This window comes from Takifugu rubripes, chromosome 20 (assembly GCF_901000725.2).
Source record: "Takifugu rubripes chromosome 20, fTakRub1.2, whole genome shotgun sequence".
Lineage (NCBI taxonomy): Eukaryota > Metazoa > Chordata > Actinopteri > Tetraodontiformes > Tetraodontidae > Takifugu > Takifugu rubripes.
In genome coordinates, this window is record NC_042304.1 from 8,748,896 (window position 1) to 8,770,232 (window position 21,337).

Below are 21,337 nucleotides of genomic sequence, written 5' to 3' on the forward strand. Positions count from 1 at the left end.
TGTAAAAGACGTTATATAAATAAAGAATGAAAGATTGATGTATACAGGCTCAATGTTTCCCAATCAGCCACACCGAAAAGATACGTATCCCTTTACCTTTGGGGATTATTCAGGAAAGTAAAACGTGCACTTTATGAAAGCTCAATCAGAAAAAAGCCCCGGCTGCTTAACATGCATCAACGATGGGGTCCACTGGCCATCCCAGCAGTCAGTGTCGAGGATGAGACAAGGCCATAATCAAGTTCTGGTTTTTACATGGCGTCATGCCTTTACCTCTGACAGTGTGATTGATGTGTATGTAAATGTGTTTGGAGGAGGACTGTGAGCAGCTAGTTAAAGCAGACATTTAGAGCTGAACTGTCAGAGGTATCAGTGAAGGGGTGGGGGGGTGGGGGCAGGGTGCTGGGGCAGAGAAGAGGAAAGAGAAGGAATCCAAAATAAAGACAACTATTGATCCATGAATAAAGATGGACGCTAGAGGAGCTGTAGGCAGGGCATTATAGGCCCCCACAGCATCTCTGGATCATTCATGGCGAAGCCTGACAGCTCTAACAATGGCCGACTTTGGGGAGCAGTGGACACAAACCAACCAGGAAAAAGGTGACTGTCTTTTTGACCGCCGTCTCTATTGTCCTACCTTAACCCCCGATCCCGCCTCTGCCTCGCTATTCTCTAACATCAATAGAAAAATCATTGACCACTGAGGTCAAAGCATTGAATAGCTTGGACATTTCTTTAAAGACACTGAAACTTAGAGAAAGAAAACAAAATGGATGGATGATGGATGGATGGATGATGGTCTCCAGCCATCATCCATCCATCAGTCATTCATCCATCATCCATTCACCCATTCATCCATCTATCCCTCCATCCATCCATCATTCATCCATCCATCCATCATCCATCCATCCATCCCTCCTTCATCCCTCCATCCATCCCTCCTTCATCCATCCATCCATCATCCATCCTTCATCCCTCCATCCATCCATAGTCATAGGGTATGAGGTGTTGGACAGGCACAAACCCAGGAATGGACCCCATATCCTCCCTGAAGATGCTAATCTTCTCCCGGAGTACACAGCATTACCAGAGGATACACACAGAGCTCCTCCCATCTGTATGAGAACGCCACTGCAGAGAGGCGGTGCAGAAAATTTCCTCCAACTACTAGATTTGATCTGACCCGGTAAGTGTTTAAGAACAGCTCTTAGTTACACCATCCTGAAATGCCAGGCCCCTGGGGAGGAGCTTGGAGATGTAAATGAAATACGAAAAGAATCATTATCCATTTCAGCATTATCAATACCTATTTTAAGGTCTGGTTCAGTTTTCTAGCTCCAGAAACCAAGCTGGAGGTATTCTTTATTTTGTTTTTAACCACCAGAATTCAAAAAGGGGTGTATAGAAATGATGCAGGTGTCCTCTGGCTTTGCCTTTAGGATGAATGGGAACATTTCTGGGCTGGACCATGGTTAGTTTTCACAGTTGGTTGCCTGCAAAATGGTTAATGTAATACTATCAACACAAACCTTACAATCTATAAGTCATAGCAGATTTTGGGAACTTTTAGATGTGACGCTTCCACAACCGTGTCGGCCTGTGTGGGATACGTTTCTGAAGTTTGAGGAAGACATTTTTCTTTCAAACTGCCTTTCTTTCTCCCTCTGTTTGTTAAGGAAGTTGTTTATAGATATTGATAAATGAAGCGCCAGGCCTCAGAAGACTCATTTCCAGGCAAAATCTTACCACCAAAATCACGCAGCATTGAAAAAAGGGAGAGCTGGGGAGCCGAGTGAGGAGGGCAGCGGGGAGACAAAACCTCACGGACTCCAGCATGGCCTCTGCTGCCCTGTGCATCCTGCAGCCCACTCTATTGTGGATCTGATGAAAAGTAGGCCACAATCCCTTTCAATTTGGCCGGCGTGCCACGGTCCTGTTAAAGACAATCGACTGGCTCAACAGAGCCACTATATCACAATATGCAGGTGCAGACAAGCCCGGCAGAGGAGAGACACGGTGCCTTAGGACAGAGAGAGGGGGACACGGGCATCCATCTCTCTCGCACTTAAGCTGACGTACAACCGTGGGGGAGAACCCCCCCCCCACACACACACACACACACGCACACGCACACGAGCTGGGGCCAGGCAGCACTGAGAGAGCGAGAAAATGAGAGGTGAGGGAGAAAAATGGTACCCATCACTTTCTTCAGTTTTTTTTCTAAACTCTAACTTCAGGTTTTGGTAAAAAAAAAAAGAAAATGTGTTTCTTGGAACTGGAAAGTGATGTGGGATGGGAGCAAGGTGTTTGTTTCTGTGGTGGGTAAAGGTCTGCGCAGGCTTGGAGGGTGGGGGGAGGCCAACAGCTTGGCCGGACCTGCTTGTTATCGGGGGTTTTCAGGACCCCGAGTGTGCCGAGCTGTTGGCTCGCGTCAAAGGATGCTAGCTTCTGGTAGGGTGAAGAGTCAATGCACTTGATTAAGGATGTGTAAGAAGCAAACAGGCTGAAGAAAGCAGCAAAGCTCTTCAGAGGATCAGAAGAGAAACACATGAAAGTGCAGACCCCTCCAACAAATATTCCACTGAATGTCTGTCTCTGCACTTCCTGCCTGGAGAATAATTAAGGCTCTCAAGACCAAGACATGGAACAAGTTCACCCATTAGTCCCCATATAGCTCTCAAGTCTTCTGCATACCGAAGGGAAAGATGCACACTTGGCACGTAACATCCCGCTGCACTCACTCACACGCCTCTCAGCGCCTTGAGAGGAAGAGAGAGGAAATGGCAGGAGAGAGCTCAGAGTAGAGACGCGGGTCAAGGACTTGATGTGATGTGAATCCTGCTCATACCGAATTCCCATCACACGCATCTGTTGATCGCAGGGGTAACTGTCTTTCAGCGAGGCGGCAACAGCCAAGTCTATAATTGTGAAGTTTAACCTCGACCTGTGGCGCATCCTTAGATTTGGTCTACGGCTTAAAAATAAAGGAGTGTTGGGAGGCTTCTGGAGGAGGCACGAGTTAAGCAGGTGCAATAAAGAGGACACACATAATGAGAGGAGCTGGCAGCGCCGGCTGCTCAGAGAGAAGTTATTCTCAGGACGGCCTGTCCAATTAAGTGCATTAATTGATTAAGTTGGTAAATTAAACTGGGATGGTGATGGCAAGAGTGTGAAAAGTATGAAACGCCTTCACTGTGGTGGTGATTTCGACTGCCTTGAATGTTTTTTGGGTTGCTGGAATCTGTAAAAGTGGTTTTCCTGTAAGTAATGTCCATAATGAGCTACCCTGATACAGGACATCTACAGCACATTATAACAGCAACCGCAGGAACCTTTACCATTGGGAAAAACCACCGAAATGAAAGTGAAACATCTTTTCTTCAACGCTGCACTTAAACCCTGAGAAAGTACCTGAGCCAGAGCACAGGGGTGTGCTTTAATCTCACTCAGGTAAATAAAGCAGCTGTATATTGTCTCTTCTCTAAATGAGGGTTTCATGTTACATAAGAACGTGTATCGTTTCTGTGCACGTGTGCGCTGCACCAGACAAACAACAAACATGCAAACACCTGAAGTGGGGGCCAAACTTTGTTCTTTCCAAGCAACTTTTTGACAAGTTCTCCTCGCACATCCTGGAGTTGTATCCAGACGTGAAAGGAGTGCTGGAGAGCAGTCATGTAGAAAGAGAGCCCTGTTACTGGAGTTATTAACAGACTCCAGTGTTTCCCCTCCTCTCAGCTGAGCTATTCAGAGCATGGCGTCCTCATCTGCCACAGACACACGCCGACAGACAGACAGACAAAGCAGACGGACACACCGCGCAGCTCCTCCACACTCCGTGCAGTGATATGTTTTTTGCCCATTTACAACAAATTAAGTTTCCTTCAAAGTGAATTTCAAGCCTGGTTGCCTTTGGAGGGCGAGCAACTCTCTTTTCATTAATTTTCATTCTTTACCCCCCAAACAAATGATCTACTGTACAGCCGGCTCCGTGCTACTGTCGTCACTGCGTCTTTGATTTTCCTATGTTTTCTTTGCCTTCTCGTTTTTCTCGCGGGTAAATTTGGTCTGGCCAATGGAAAACTGTCAGAAGTGTATTCTGATTTATTAAAGGCCCTCAGTGCTATCTGTTTTGCTGTCTGTATCCCACTGAGGAGCAGGGTCCTGACACCCAAATGAAACAGAGCGACTGCTCCCTCTTTGGCGCTCCATCCTCAACACAATCAAGGAAACGGGCACATGAAATATGCACTCGCAGAGGGCACCGCTGTGATGTGTGTGTGTAGTGGTGGGGGGGGCAGGTCTGCCTATGAAACCCAAGAGAGAGGAGATGCAAAAATCGAGGCAGAGAATGAAGTGAAAAGGGAAGAGGAACATGCCTGCTGAAGGTTGTGTCTCTATGGAAATGACATTCATCTGCCTCCTTATTTCATGCACCAGATACTTAGAACCATCTGCAGAATTCTGGCTAACATCACTGTGCATCTTTGAGAGCCTTTCATTAGCTTAATTCACTGGAGCACCGGGGACAAGAGAAGGACAGAGAGACTGCAGAGACAAAAGAGTCAGACCGCCAAGCCATTAAGGTGTGAACAAGTTCCAATTTCCAAAATAAATATTATCTCTGTCTGAGCTACCCGAAATCTGTGTGCCTTTGTGCTAACGTTGTAATAAGGATCAACAGGGGGTCAGCTCTGCATGAACATCGGACCATCATATTCAGAAAATCTCATCTGGGATGTTTTGATCTAACAGATGAGTCGATTTACATGACTGAACGTGCGTATTCACAGAGCACGCTGCACACTGTTGGCATCAGTCAGGATTATTTTGTATTTGTGCAGATCTGGGAACAGTGATGTCTGGGAAAAAAAGAGGGGAAGAAGGGAGGACTGGTACAGCAGCGAGGGGAGGTGAGACGGCGTTTCAAGCAGCAGAGCTCTGCTCCCCTGGTGTCAAAGCAGCCACAGCCAGATTTACTTGCAAATGCTTGGACTGTGAAACAGACATCACACATTTAGAGTCCCGCGGGGAGTCCCAGAGGATTCCAGGAGAGTCTGGGGGGACTCGGGCGGATTGGGCCGGAAATGCAGGCACATTTTCACAGCTGAGAAGAAAAGATTTGATTTAGCAGTTTTCAATAAATTATGAACCCTGCAAGGATACAATAAAATTCAGTCACCAATTAACACTTGAAAGATTATGGTTGATGCTGCACAACCCAGTGAGGAGAGTCAGAGCAGCAATACCCCCCCCAGAGGCTGAACTTCCCAACAGAGATCAACCTGAACGGGGTGCAATGTGTGATTAAGCCCAACGCAAACCTTCTGATCAGCAGGGGCTAGATTATGAGTGAAAAGCCAGAGATAATGCATTTACCCACCTCCTCTGGCTCATTATCACGTTCTTGAATGCAGGAGGGAGGGCAAAGAAGCAGGGACGGGGCATGTGGAATAAAGTCAGGTGTCCTTAGGGACCCACTCGCTCGTGATAAAAGGCAATATGGCGCCATAACATCAGGACATAGATCATAAAGCTGCTTCTCTTCTGCTCTCTCTGGAGCAGCTTTCTGACTCGATTGTCTGGAACAAAAGAGAGTCACCGATTCCTGTTACCGGCATGCTGGTATGAAAGAGGCTCACTCCGACTCATTAGTGAAGCAGACGTCGATGCCTTAATGAAGTGTTGCCAAGGCTTCTGCAAAGATAGAATGATGGCCTTTCCATCCTCTCCGGATTCTTCTCGGGCCGCTGGTTGCTGAGGTGCACTGATTTACATATCAGACAATAAAGAGTCTGGTGGGAGCGCACCAACCAAAGAGACCATCAGACCCACCAATGACCAGTACAATACCAGTAGATAAAGCCATCTGTGGTAAGGGAACATCTTGATTTTTCAGCCACTTATACAGCTATTTTCTTTGCTTTTTCTTCATGTTTACTTCTAAAAACTGTATTTTTCCCTCTTGTTTGATGTTGAGGCCAGAGCTAATGGATTCATGCACAGCGTAACACTAAAGGAAAAAAAAACACCTCTTATCTGAGACATGTCTGTTTACCGATCAGTTCGTGGAAAAGCACTTTTCCTACTTGAACGCTGCCAGCTTGCCTGGCTGGGGTTTTGTCTGTCTTGATATACTGTATGCTACCACAGTTTGGATGGTCTCATTTGGGGCTGAACAACAATAAGTCCTGTAGGGGTAAATACAGCTTGACTCTTATTCTGTTCCAACTACAGTCCAAGTTCACCCCCCTCCTTTGAAGAATTAGGATAACTTAATTAGGTTAATTAAGGAAAAGGTCAAACACAGACCAAACATCTAACTGAAAATGTTTTCCGGAGAAAGAGAGATTTTTAACTGCTTCGTTATTCTACTGCCAATCCCCCCCGCCCCCTCCAAAAAAGCCCCACACACATTTAAAATATGAACTTTGCAAAAGAAATCCAGAACTCCTCCAAACACAGCAGGTGCATTACGAGCCCCCGTGTCTTTGTTTAAAGAGGAAAAAGGATTTCCGATGAATTTGCTCTTTGATATTTCCTTGTATACTCGAAGTTGAATGTTTACTATTCCGGATGGTGTGTGCTTTAGGGAAAGAGAGCCTGCAACCTCTAATCTGGAATTACGGGGCGCTCTCTCCCCACAACGCCTGGGAACTCACGTCAGCAACATGTTAACGTCTCAAGTCTCGAGGAAAGGATTGCTCATTAAGATGACAGGTGGAATTTGCCTTTTTAAAAATGGTTTCTCTCTCTCTCTCTCTCCATCAGGTCTGTGGCCGGTGCGGCTGCTGACCTTCTCTCTCCACGGCTGGAGTGGCTATTGATTGGATCTTGGCACACAGTGTACAAACACAGAGATAAGGGAGAGAGGCAGCCGGGCAGATATAGCTGCAGTGCCCACTCCACTCCCTGCCCCTCCTCACACACACACACACACACACACACACACTCACAAGTGTTCCTGGAGACTCCTCTGAGCAGACACCCAGACATGGTACCTGAGCTCTGATAGCAGACAGGATTAGGTCTAAAATTCAATCACAGCAGTCTAAGTAATGTTAAGTCACTGCAGCTGACAGGGACCACTGCCTCTCCTCAACACAGTACGAGCCATCTATCATCGTCTCGCTCTGATTTATGAGATTTCAGAAGAAACCAGCACCGCCGTCTCACACCGGCGTCATCTCCACCGGTCAGTTTGCATCTGTGTCCTTCCAGATGACTGACGGAGAGCTCGGCAACAAGAGCAGCTGCAGACACGTGCACGCACGACCACTGCTGTGAGAGCCCTGCAGTCAGAGCCGGACATCGACAGCTTCATCGCATGTCCACATGTCAACAGTAAAGCATTCACACCTCTGAACCCGCAGACTTCAGAGCAGATTAGGGTGGGTCATCTGCCATTTTACACATTTTTCATCCTTCTGGGCTCCAACAAGAGGCTGCGTCATGTCAGAGGTGACTAATAGTGCCACAACCTTCAGCTTACCAGCAGGGCAAGCAGAAGGAAAACTTAAACTGCTGCCTCTGCAGCACCTGAGAGAAGAAGAAAAAAAAAACAAAAAAAACACTGTCTTGGTGGGAGAGAGAGAAAAAAAAAGGTTTTCTCGACAGTCAAGACGAGCAAATAATGCACTTTAAAATCCAGATAGCCAGGGGATGTTTAAGAGGCTGGAGAGAAATGAGGAAATAGTTTAGAAAAAGAAGCATCGGACAGCTTTAAAGAGGTCTATTGAAGCAGGTCAAAGTAACACGTGTTGTCTCTTGATGTCTCCACGGACATGTCCGCCTTGGGGGAAAGAGGCTTTCTCAGATACAGTTGACAGGGTCTCGAAGAGAAAAAAAATAAGAGGAAAAAGCCAGAGAAAAAGCAGACGCTGTGACATAAACCCGTGACAACTGGAATTTAAAAACTGTCACTGGGAAATCTTCCAGTTTTGTGTCGTTTTGTTTAAGGAATTATGGGAAATATATTTAGTTATGAAGACATCCATGTTACAAATGTAAGATATCATTTATTAGAGACATACTTACAATTAAATAACATCAAATAAGTGAATAAAATCAGATCAACATTTTGGATTTGTATTTTTAGGAAAGATGATGATTAAGATATAAAATTCTAAGCAACAGCAGGCCAGTGAGCTGAGCTAAACAGGATATTTTGATGGGGGGAAATGGCAGAAGCCATAAACTACGTCAGACCTGAGTCTGGCGCTGCCTGCTCCACTCTGCACGCCTCTGTGCCGGCGATACGGTGGAACCTCCAGTTGTCCACAAAGAAGAAGGCAGCTGACTGATAAGAATTAAAGGGCCCATCTGTTTCATAATATCAGAGTCCAGCAGTGTGTGCTGACTGGCAGAGGTTTTGCACAGAAGAATGCATTACAGAAAACAAATTAGTCAGCAAGATAAGAGAATGCCAGTGCAAATGAACCTGCCTTATTTCCATCCTTAGATAACGGGAGCGCTCAGAAGGTTAAAATATATCACGCTGTCCCCGCAAAGACTCCATCCTAGAAATGGCAGCGATTCATATTTCAGGGCAGATGCATCCAGGGCGCTCTGCACATCCTTTCCCATCCTCGCTGCTGTGACCCGTGCACATGTGTGTGGAGCTGCATATGTGCATGAGATAAAGTGTAATGGGCAGAGGGAGGCGACAGAAAAGAGAACGAGGAGACAGTAAAAGAGAAATGAGTGTGAGGGCTGGGCTGTCTGCCATCCAGGCCCAGAGAACATAAAGAGAAAAATATGGCCATAAAACGTCTCTGTGAGGGTGAATACTAATACTCTGAGCTCGCCGCTCCTGTCTCTGCTCAGGCCTCGCTGTGTGCTGCACAAGCAAGAATGAAAGTTTAATACTTGGACAAGATTAAACACAACACAGGAAGAGCACAGATGGGCAGGAGAGATTAGCCTGTTTTTTAATTGACATTTTTAATGCTCTCCCAGCTTTTTTTAAAGGTTATTGTGTTTGTTCTGTAGATGGTCATGGAGGTCGATCCATGCACGCCGTTAATGTCTGCTTTTATGAGACATCGTTTCTTCATTTTCTGAGGACTGGGACTGGGACTGGGACTGGGACTGGGACCGGGACTGGGACTGGGACCGGGACTGGGACTGACAGTGGGCTGCAGCTGGCGCAACACAACATACTTTATATTTAAGATACTTTACATGATTCTAGACTATCAAAGTGTCAGAAATGATTAAAAACAACAAAACCCACAGAAGCGACATTATAATGTAAATTAAAATAATGTCTAAGTTGTTAAGTTTAATGTAAGGATCTATGTGCACACGTCATTACCCAGTAATATCATAATGAATCTAGTTATTTACTGTATTATTGTCTTAGCAATCTCATAGTTTTAGCATATTTATACCCAACCAAAGTTGTAGCATTGTGAAGGATATATTTATTTACTTTTAAACATCATCATATGGGTCTTTGTTGTCTGTAGCGAGGTTGAGGATATGAAGCCGACGTGAACAAAAGTTTGATCTATGGAGGACAACAAAAGGCTCTGTGAGTTCAGGATCAGCATCTTCTTTTGGCAAAAAGTGTCCTTTGAAACGTGTGTCTGGATTATGCCATAATACCAAGAAGGATCCTTAAATTAAAAACGAATAAGTAATCCAAAAAATACTGGAGAGCGAGATGATGAATGAAGACTGGAAGGCATCTGAGTGATTGCAGGCAGTGAGGAAATCATCTATAAATATGAATAAAACGCTTCTAAAACATAAAACTGAAGCCAAGGTTTGGAACAGGCAGATAAAAATAGAAGCTCCTTCTGTCCATGGGTGCTACAGAGCAGCGACTCTCAGATGATTTCAGATCGAGGGCAGAAAAATAAACAAACATGAGCAGCTTTCCTCTCCTCTAATTAGATTTTTATATAAAGTATGTAAAGCAGGTTTTCAGTAATAAAGCAGAAATGTTAAATTGCGGAACGACATTCCCCTTTTCTCCCATAATGAACTTGAACAGAAGCTGTTTCCAAAAACAACACAATTACACCTGGAGATCACCTCTGGCCTTGTGCATGTTGTGATTACCACTGCAAGTAACCAGACATTTAATTAATAAAGGACTGCTCTGTGGATTTGCCTGCCTCACTCACCACACCTGCTGTATTTCACGGTCACCTGCTTGTTCACAAATATACCTCCGCTGTCACGGAGGCGCGCTCTCTTCCAAACGTTGGAGGGCAGGAGTAAAGCGAGCGCTAATCTCTCAGGCATTTAGTTTTTCTCCTACAATTATTTGATAAGAGCAGACAAGACTAGAGGCACCACCAACGACACAGCCGGCCCGACCGCTGTGGCGGGAGCTCCTTCGCGCACTCGTGTCACTCACCACGCTCAGTCCCAGCAGCTCCCTCTGCAGGTAGGGCAGGTTCCTGCGCTCCAGACTGGCCAGGTAGTGCTGCAGCCTGGAGTAGGTGTACGGGTAGCAGTAGGCAAACTGGTAAACGTCGTCCTCTCGGTCAAAGCAGAAGGCGAAGGACATGACGTAGTTGCGTCGGTGGTCTGGGCAGCGGTAGTAGTACACGTTTTTAGCCGGAAGCCTCTGCCTGGAAGGGAAAAAGAGGAGATCGTCTCAGATTTAAAGGAATTAAGCCATCGGTGAGAGATGTTTGGAGCGTTTGCACGTGTGTTCTTGAGCACCGGCTCATCACTGGTGACAGTCGTCATGGCCACTAAAGGATGGTACTCGTCACCAATCGGACGGAGCCGTTGCTATGGACGCCGAGTCATAGAGATGGTAACAAAATGCCATGTTTGCCAGGGGGGCAGTAGAGAAGTTAAAGAGACTGTTGTTTCTCTTTACAAATCTCTTGTTTGGCTTGTTCACTTTCATCTGTCTTTTCCCAAATCTCTCCTGTCAGCCCCGTCTCTCGCTGACCTCACCCCGAAGAAGACGTGGGCAACAACAACGCTGCCCCCGTGCTCTGACAGACGATGCGAAACGCAACCAGGCGAAAGAGGATGTGGGGAGGTGAGTGACTGATGCCTGCGCGGTGTTGGGACCGAGGAGAAAGGTGGAATAAGGAGATAAGAATGAGATGAGAGAGAAAGGTAGCGGCAGATCTGAGCCTGATATGGAGATATTTGTGGGCATATAGTGCTAGCATCACAGAAGCCGTGTGATAACTGGGCTGGCTGCAGAACTAGCATCTCTGGCAGCAGATCAGATGGAGATCCTATCAAGGATGTGATGGAACAGGATCGGTTCATCAACAAACAGGACAGACGCCCTGAGAGACTCACCTCTAAAAAAAAAAGGACAGGGTAGAGGCGTGCAACAGCCCAATGCCTTTGCCCAGACATTAATACTTGGTTTCCGGCCACTCTGCACACGTGCAGTAAGCTAGTAAAATAAAAAGGCAAAAATCTTTGTCCAAGTCTGACAGAGGAGGAAGGAGTGAGAGAGATGATTACCTCAGAGGAGTAGAAAGGGGGATGCACGTGGCCACATCATGGTTATCTCCCTAGAATACTAATGCACCCGGCGCCGTCACACCCACCTTCCTCATTGGAGGCAGTTCGAGTAAACTAAAAATGTCATCATGCCAAATGCTACAACCATACGCGGATGGAGGAGAGCACGCTGTGAGGAAGATGAGCGGCAAGGACAAACCATGTGTGACACGGACGCATATACAGTAGCTCCCGATCCAACGTCGATACGCCGCTCCATTGCCGTGGTGCCAGCCCCCCCAAGGTACAGGTTAATTAAAATATGATGACACCTCACCTCTTTACATAGTCCCCCCTTCATCTCACCCATCCAAACAATCCCACCGCTCCCCGTTTCTCCTTCTTGCTCTCTCTGCTGGGCCGTGTTTGACCTTGCCAGAGACAGGAAAAGTCCTCACTATTGATTTTAATTACTGTCACTTGTCCTGGTACAGCATTATCATTACAGGCAAGGCAAAATAGCTCTGGCTCTTCTCATATGAGAACAAGCACCCTCGAGGCCTGAACTGCAGGTGGTAGCGGGGGATTCACTCAGGTCCCACCATCAAACAGGAAAAATATTCAGTTCCTGCACATTCGCACACGGAGCCTCTTTGGATTCCCCCTGCGCTGCGGCTGACAATTTGTTTTATCTAAAACGTAGCTCCCTGCGCCTCTCCCCCTGCCCATCTCTTGATGTGGTACAGTGGCGTTGTTCCCAAACAGAGTTATCACCGTGTGGAATGTGGGGGGGCGCTTTCCCAAAACGATAACACTCACATGCGGTTTTACAATTCAGTGATTACAGAGACACACAAACAGGAATATGCAAAGAGCCTCAGTTGGAAGAGATGCAGAAAATGTGAACTATAACAAGGTTATTCCTCTGACAGCGAGCTGTGGGAGAAGTTAACAGCTTCTCATCGCAGATTTACAGAGAAAAAGGAGACAGACGGAGAGGAAAGTAGAAGAAAGCCTGAAACGCCTGTCAATGGGTGGCAAATCAGGACTGAGACAAGAAATGGGACAGAGCTGAAAAGAGAAGACAAGGGGAGATTGAGGAGCCGCAGAGCTTCAGATGCTAGCAGGCAGCTTTTGGCCAGGTGTCACGGCGCTCGCCTCCCAGCTACTGACTCCAGCTCTAATTCTGATGACACCAGTATCGCTCTGAAGTTTGAGATGAGCGCTTAGAAATTGGTAGCCTTCATACGGGTGACATACGGCCTATTTGTTTCAAATCAGTCAGGCGTAGAGGACATGCCAATCACTGCTGCTCTGGCCAGGTTTATAGACAAAAAAACCTCAAGACATCCCTCCAAAGGCCCAGGAGCACTTGCTATGGTTTAGCTGACCCCTTCTGTTTGTCCATGGTGGCAATGGTCTGGACGCCAAACGTCCTCTTCCGCTGGTCATATGCATCCAGTATATTTCCCGGAACCATAGTGGCTCCATTAACATGCATTTAAGGGAACATTTCATTTGCAGCCAGTGCTACATCATCAATAATTAAAAAGACAATACTTCCTGGCATGATTCCAGGCTCTACCTTTATAAATCATCACCCAACACTCTTGTTCGGAGCGTAAAGTCGAGCAGAAAAACAGCGACAAACATGCAGTTTTATATATATGTACATATATATATTCATGGGCACTCACGGTCTTGAGCGCATGAGTGTGCAAACATATATATATTCTCCAGGTATCCATCTATCTTTTTTGGATGCAAATCCAGTTGCAACAAAGCTTTTCGGAGGCACAGTTACTAGGCAACCACTGCTTGCTTTGTAATTTGGCCAGCCTGCTGGATGGTGTGTTTGACAGTACAGTATATTTATTAGACTTTATGAGAACACGTCCTTCAATTGTGACCAACCATTTGGCCTCAAAGTGTGACGACGCAGGGGAAAAAATCCATTGCCAGGCTTTTCCTTTGAGGTTAATCATAACCTTCTGGAGCAGTGGCGTGTGCGAGCATTAATCCAGGAGGAGGCCGGGGCTGGCGATATGAAAGTCGACCGGTCTTCTGGCTTCGCAGGCGTGAGGTTTTGTAGGAAGCAATAATGCCCGTGAATTACTGGCTTCCTCATAACGGGAGATCTGAGCGTGGTACACCTGTGGAGACGAAGTGCAGTGTCCTCCGACGAGGCCGAAACGTGATAAAATGAGAGAGCTGCACGGGACAACAGGAGGTGAACGATGACCACCTCTGGATGCACGACGTATTATGGCGTTGACCGGTCCAAGTTTTAAAATTTATTGCGGGTTTGACGCAGGGACTTGCCCGTTGTGGTTATGTGGTTAGATCACTGGGGCTCGTGGGTTTAGAGGTCAACCACTTGACATTTTCTGTAAAGGTAGATTCAGTCAGATATGGAAGCGCTGACATCTTTAGAATCTGAGTCGTCCACATTTAACCTGGACATGTTGCTGCTTCCAAACACACGAAGCATTAAAGCCACTCACAAAGAGCTTATTATAGTATGTAGTTGCAGGAGTATTTATTTTTTTAACATAACTGCTCATTTAAAAATCAGGATGTTCCTTGAATCATTTCCACTTAAGGTATTAGGCTTTAAAATCAGCAGACACCGGTTTTATAAATGGAACATTATCGTGAATATTTTAAAAGAATCAAACTCTCTGACTTGGACGGTTGCTCTGGAAACATAATCAATCAAAACTTTAGAGCTGTTTTATTACAAATCTTAGTTGAACTACGATACGGGAGGATTTACTGTGTGGCTTGAGGGGGAAAAAAATCCCCTCTTTTATTTATTGTGCCTTAAACTTTTTTAATCATCTTAATACTTCCTGAAAGTCTCCATAAAAATGCTTCCTGACGGTTGAATCACAACTAGCTAATGTCTTTCAGTGATTCATCACTTCTTTATAAAATGTGCAGACAAATAAGTGTAGTGGGAAACTACAAAACCAGAACATGTTGAACCAATTTGTGGTTGTTTTCTTGTATTAGATGAAGGAAAAACACCCAAGTTCACACTTTAGCAGGTTGGCAGTGACACGGTTGGCCACTAGAGGGCCGCGTCCACAGCCTCACACAAGAGGTGACCTTTTAAAAGGTTTTAAAGAGAAGCAAATCAAAACAGCACAAAGCCTTCAGCACGTCTTTGTTCTGTGTATTCAGGAGAGGATTGACCACGCTGTGCTCCCCTGCGCCTTGACGGGCAGTGGGGCAATTAGCAGACAACACATGATCGCTGTGCCCTCACCACAATGGCGCCACTGGTCCCCAACGGGGCAACAGGGCAGGTGCATATTCGCGTGCAATAATGGGGGGCACTCAGCAAATCCACACATGCAGAGTGAAAAACATCAAGCACATATATAAAATGATGTCAACCTTTAGCCCCCTGGTGAGCTGCTAAGCTAGTCAGAGCGTGTACATGTGTGCACTCAGGTGTGTGTGTGTGTGTGTGTGTGTGTGTGTGTGTGTGTGTGTGTGTGTGTGTGTGTGTGTGTGTGTGTGTGTGAAAGCGAAAGTTAAGAGAGAGGCAGGACCTTCACTCTGTAATTGTGTGATGCAGCATTTCCCAGAGTGGAACTTTATACTCCCAGCACACCATCAGTGTGTGTAGGTGTGTGTGCCAAATAGACAGACTGGCGCCAGACCAAGCCATAACAATAATGACGGTCGAGGAGATCAGACAAGACAAAACACATACGCAATTTCTTTCTCCATCTCTCCCTCACACACACACACACACACACACACACACACACACAGTTAAACAATTATTCAGCATCAATAATGGCCGGGCTGATGTCACAAAGACAAAGAACAAAAATCCCTGACACGTCTAGTTCATGTATTATTTTGTTTTGTTCTTTTTTCTAAAATTCTAAATGCAAGGCAATACATTGCGAAAACACATTTCGGTTATTGTTTTCAATCTGAATTACATTACAGCCTAGCCAGCTTGTAGCGTTCATATTGTTTCTGTTTAAATGTGTGTGATTGTTTTCTTCAAAGTCATTACTGTTTATATTACTGGAAAATGAACGAAGACTCTGATCTCATCCTAAGTGACTTGCACATTAAGTCACAACAGCAGCAACACGGCGCGCGTGTGTGTATGTGTGTGTGAGAGAGGGGGGGGGGGTAGAGAGACTAAGGGGGTCACAGATAGTGAGATCATCCTCTCTGCTAAAGCAGGTGGGAGACAAGTCAACTCACATGACACATTCTGAAATCACCGTCTTCTTCAGAGAGATGACCTCATCCACTGTCGTCCAGCTCAGCCCAGTTCATTTTTTTAAAAACCCATTCAAATCAGCCGACTGCAGCCTTCAGTTTCAAACCTTTGTTGTCCCCACATTCATATGAATTACTCTGTATTTATATTTGTTGTTATTTTTATTGTAGAGCAACCAGGCAGGGATGCTGAGGACAGTTTTAAACAGCTACAATCATTCTAGCATTGCGATTTCTCTGTGTCTAATTGGTAGACTTCATCAAAACTTCATTTTAAATTAAAACAACCCCCCAACACACACACACACACACACACACACACACACACACACACACACACACACACACACACAGTATCTGCTTCACCACCAGCGCTAAGAGCTACACTACACATTGTTCATGCTGACACTGTATTTTGGTATTTATTAGATCATTCTGCCAGATTCTTGATTATATTGTATAGGATGGATATGAGTCCCTTGCTCTGACCTCAGCTGCACATCCTATAATATCACTGTAGCCTGACCATCAGTCCTGGCTCCAATCGCCTCTTTTTCCTATTATGTCTTCTATGTTGGTGTATCCATCACAGGATGTGTAGGACAGTGTTCATCCATCCTTGTGCCCTCCTTCCTTCTCCTTCCACCCTTCTGGTGTGTCTCCTCCTGCCTCTCTGTGCTCCCCAAGGGTCCTGCTGCTTTTGGCTCGAGATGCCAGCCTGTCTGCCTGCATTTCCCCTGGCTTGATGGTGGCAGCTGGGGGCCTGGCTGCCCTGTCTGACTCCATACTCCCCGGTATATCACACACACACACGCACACACACACACACACACACAGTGGAAGCATATTCACAGCTTGCAGCCACGACCGGTTTTGCCATGTGTGCATCGGGGAGCAGCACCCACAGGAGGGGGTGCTAAAGGGAGGAGAAAACCAGGGTGGGGTGGCAGTGTGTGTGTGTGTGTGTGTGTGTTGGGGGTAAGCTTGGGCTTTCAGACAGCCAGATGCTGCCAATTAACTTCTCCAGCCACCACAGGGCTGTAGGGGCAGAGTCTGGCACCTGCACCAAACTCCCACCCAAACAAACACGCTCTGCACATGCTGAGTTCATGTGAAAGATGGAGCCACGTGTTGCCTCAGATTTTGGGTAGACATAAAAAAAAGTGAAGCACAATACTCCTCCTCAGTAGTCCTCTGACATTTATCCTAATAATGCTCCGTTCCCTTTACGTGTACGGCTCAGTGGGCAGAATGTGCCAACACGCATCAGGCAAACAGACGGCAGCGACTTCCTCAATGTGAATATGACCCTGCCAGATAAAAGCCTTTCTTTTCTCGCTGTGTGTGTGTTGGTGTGTGTTGGTGATTATACTGGACAGAAGGAATTACAGGCTATTACAGAGGAGAGTGTGTGGCTGCAGCACCCAGAGCCGCACTGCCCTTAAAGGCTTACAGCTCCGAAAAAGCCCGTCTATTATTCCTGCCGCAACACAAAGCCGTCCAGTGACGGACACAAGCACAACAAGAAATGAACTGTTGGCGCCAACTTTGACAGATTATGATCAGAATCTACTTTGTCCAACTGTTTTTATATAAATTCAGTCTTTTGTTTTTCCAAAGGCAAGTGTGTGTTCACAAAAATAACTATTAAAGGGATTAAAAAAAAACAACAAAACTGTATATTGAGAAATGGAGAGCTGTCTTACTCAAGTGGAATGGATTCAAGGAGGGGGGGGTGTAGTGTTGTGCCCCGCCACCTGTGCTCCAGGCACACAGCGGGACACGCCCGGTAACTGTGGGACAGACTTCCTTACGTCATGGGTGTGTGTGTGTTTGACTGAATATACGTTGACCGATGTTCTGCTTTAACAACAGGGACACCTGCGTCGTGCAACGTGGCAGCTCGTCGGTGAGAGGAACCAGAGCCGAGGTGGAGCTGTCGCCCAGGCGACCAGGAACGTCTCTTTAAGGGTGGAACCAGCAGGTGTGGCACCAGCTTCATTTAAATCGCTCCTCCAGGCCTCTTTCATGGTCAGCAGTTCCAATAAACACCAGCATTTCTCCAGATGAATCTAAACGCCTTTGAGAGGACCTTTGACTAATCTGCATTCTTCTGGGTTAAAGAAAACCAAACAGAGCTCTGTGCCTCTTGGCCAATTCGGTGGTATCTTGTTCACACAGGCTGTTTGAGCCGGTGTTTGTGTCGGCACCAGGTTTTGGTCTGAAGCACAAACGGTTTCGGCCTCATCGCACCGGAAGAGCGCGAGATATGGGAAACGTGCGGAGCCACGCCCTCGTTCCGCCTCCACTTCAGGCCCTCCAGCCATGGGTACTCAGGCTTGAGGCAGGTGGATTTGCTATCCCACAGACAGAGGTGATATCAGCGCACAGCAGTCAAGATAGGATGCAGAAACAAACGTTTCGTTTAGATAACAGTAATATCGGACGACAGACGGCGCCTCCAACGGTAGAAAGCGACTTTAGTCTAAAGCTGTCATAAATATAATCTATCCCGAAAAGCTCCGCGATGCTCTGTCACAATATTTAATTACGGCGAATGATGAAATACAGCCGCCCGTCTCACAAGGCGCAGGGAAAAACATTTATTCTCTCAGGTTTATTTTACAAAAATTCAATACCTGTCCAGCCTGCAACACCCTCGCTGGAGAGGACAGAGGGGGAGCAGTGAGGGACGGGCCCATTTCACCTGAATTAAAGTTCCCAGATATGTAAATAAACGCTCGCTTCATCAAAGCTACTGCTACAAATCTCACACGTGCTCTTGTGTTCGGGCAACAGCAATCACTGCTTCAGTTAGATGTAAGATAACACACACACACACACACACACACACATGTACGTCCATCAGAAGAGCCCGTTCCCTCTCTCCTCTTGTTCTAAGTGACAGATGACTTGTCACACAGCTAAACGGGAGAATATTTTACAGCAGATTGAAAGAGGAGGAAAATGAGAGATGGGGAATCGAGGGAGAAAAAAAAGAGAAATTACTCCATTACACAGGAGAGGTAAATCATTCCATGTGCTCCAGATCACAGAATGGCATTTTCATTTGTGCACATGCTCACAGGCGCACATGTACTGCATGAACGTGGATTGCCCTGTCTCTGTTGATGTTACTTCATCTCTGTTTCGCACATTTTCTGACACTTCACTGTCTCTCTCTCTCTCTCACACACACACACACACACACACACACACGCGCGCGTACGAACACACATTCGCTCATCAAATTGAGGCATATGAAAATGTGAGGGGCTGGATCGATGTCCGGCTCTGGTGATTAGCTTTAATTGAAGAAAAAGAGCTAAGGGAACGCCGAAACATCGTGACCTTTTCCATGTCTGCGCACGCTGAGCACTAATAAGACACAGTCACATAATATCACAGTGACCAGAATCATCTCCATCAAAAGCCCCTTCTCATAGGAGCGGCGTGCAAATGGAAGGCACACAGAGAAAAACAAACCTTGCAGATAATTGACTGCCTGCCATGTTTCTGTGTGCGGACGGCCATTTCCACCCTCCTGTCGTCTGCATGATGATTATTCTAACAGACATAAAGATTGGCAGCGTTTCACAACAGGAAAGGTCTGTCTCACTCCTGCCTCTTGTTTCTTCCTCTGCCTACATACTTCCCATCTCTCCCCGTGCACGTCAGCTCCTGACTGAATCAAATACCCCTTGTCAGGAGAGCGCTGTTTGGAATGACACTAGATAAGAACAGAGCGGCTAACAAGACAGTCGTACGTTACTGCTTGTGCGGCTGAAATGGTGGAGAAAAAAAGAAAAAAAAGTGGTGTTATGATAACAGAACCACAAACACGGACAAAGAAATCCAGCCCTAAGTCTGCATGTAAACTGACACTAAATAAAACACTTTTAGCCACTGTGTTAGTTCCTACTGTAGAATTGCTTCACACAAATAGCTCATCTGCCAGTCACATGGCTGCAACTCAATGCATTTAGCCAAGTAGAGGTGGTCAAGACTACTTGCTGCAGTTCAACCCAGCCTCAGAATGGGGAAGAGAGGGGATTTAAGTGACTTTCGGCACGGCGTGGTTGTTGGGCTCGTCTGAGTATTTTAGAATCTGCGGCTCTACTGGGATTCTCACACACAACCGCCTCCAGGGTTTAGAAAGAATGGTCCAAAAGGGAGGAAACATCCAATAAGCTGCAGTTGTGTGAAAAAAATGCCTTGTTGATGTGAGAGGTCATATTAATAAGCAGACTGGTTCCAGATAATAGCAAGGCAACTGGAACTGAAATAATCACTCGTTACAACCAGGAAATCCAGAAGCCCATCTCTTAAAGAGCCAGGAATCCAGCATTGTTAAAACACTAAAACCTAGTATTGCTGCTGACCGTGTCGGTCCCTTTATGACCACACTGTAGCCATCTTCTGATGGCTACTCCTAGATAATTCACCATGTCACAAAGCTCAGATCATCTCCAACTGCTTTCTGGATACCGATACTCAATGGCCTCCAAAGTCGCCATAGCTGGATCCAATAGAGACCCTTTAGGATGTGGTGGAAGGAGAGATTCGCTTCACAAATATGAGGCAACTGTGTGATGCTATCAGGTCGATATGATACCAAAATCTCTGAGGAATGGTTCCAACACTGATAACGTCAGAATGACATCAGGGCAAAGAACTCTGCCTTCAAAAATTTCACACTCCAATACAATTTAAACTATGCTTGGTAGAAATACTGTATGTAAGTGTACTTTGAGAAGAAAGAAAAGCGCTTCTCTGCTGTACTGTACAGTAACAGTACTCTGGATGATCTCTGCAGGCCTGTCCTTTTGAGTTTAGTTACACATACTCACTGAGACTGACTTTATGGGTTTGTTATTGCTTTGCTGAACTGGTAAACCGCCCATCCAGTTAGTGTCTTCCTGTCAGAGCATAAACAGACATAAATACAATGCTTGCTGGCTGGTTAATATTAGCACCGCTCTGTTCGACGGCAATAAATGTTTGACCGGACCGATTCACGTCTAATCAAACCATATATAAAAGACAAGGGCAGAGGCTGAATTGATGCTCTTTGAAGATGAAATTCCTTTGAAATTGTCTCCTGATTTAATAAAGTGTGTTGGAAAGAGTTAACGCCAGTGCAAGCTTCTGTCACTGACACACGCGTAGATTCCATTTGAATTCCCTGACACATTTAAAAACTGTTTTACACACACACACACACTCACACACACAAAGCGATTATCACCAACGGTATGTATGCCTGTTCGTCGCTGTTCCCACAGGAAAAAGTAGCCGCGCAGCTTCTGCACTCTCATTTTTCATTGTCTGCTTAGGATTCCCCATGAGTGCACACTGACTTTCATTTAACCCCCACAACGCACACTCAAATGCACGTATGATGCCGACCCATCCCTCCACCCCCCTAGTGTTGTCTCCCACATATGCACAAATGGCTTCCCCCTGTCTTTCAATGTTTCTGCACTAAAAACAACCCAAACAAAGAGAATCGACTTCCAGAAACTGCAGGCATCCATGCAGGCTTATGCCACACAGAACGGCGGCTGTGAATCACCACAGCGCGCCTCGCTACTCGACAGGAACACGCAGCTCTAATACGAGATGAAAGAAAAAGAGGATTTTCTTATGA

General features: G+C 46.1%; 1 protein-coding gene across 1 annotated transcript in view; it reads right to left on the minus strand.

Moving 5' to 3' along the window:
• agbl4 (AGBL carboxypeptidase 4) overlaps window positions 1-21,337 on the minus strand; it is a 180,953-nt gene that overhangs the window by 73,987 nt on the left and 85,629 nt on the right. The window contains exon 5 of the mRNA XM_029828419.1: window positions 10,370-10,586. Coding sequence (XP_029684279.1) covers window positions 10,370-10,586 — 217 coding nt within the window. The remainder of the gene's footprint in view (window positions 1-10,369; window positions 10,587-21,337) is intronic.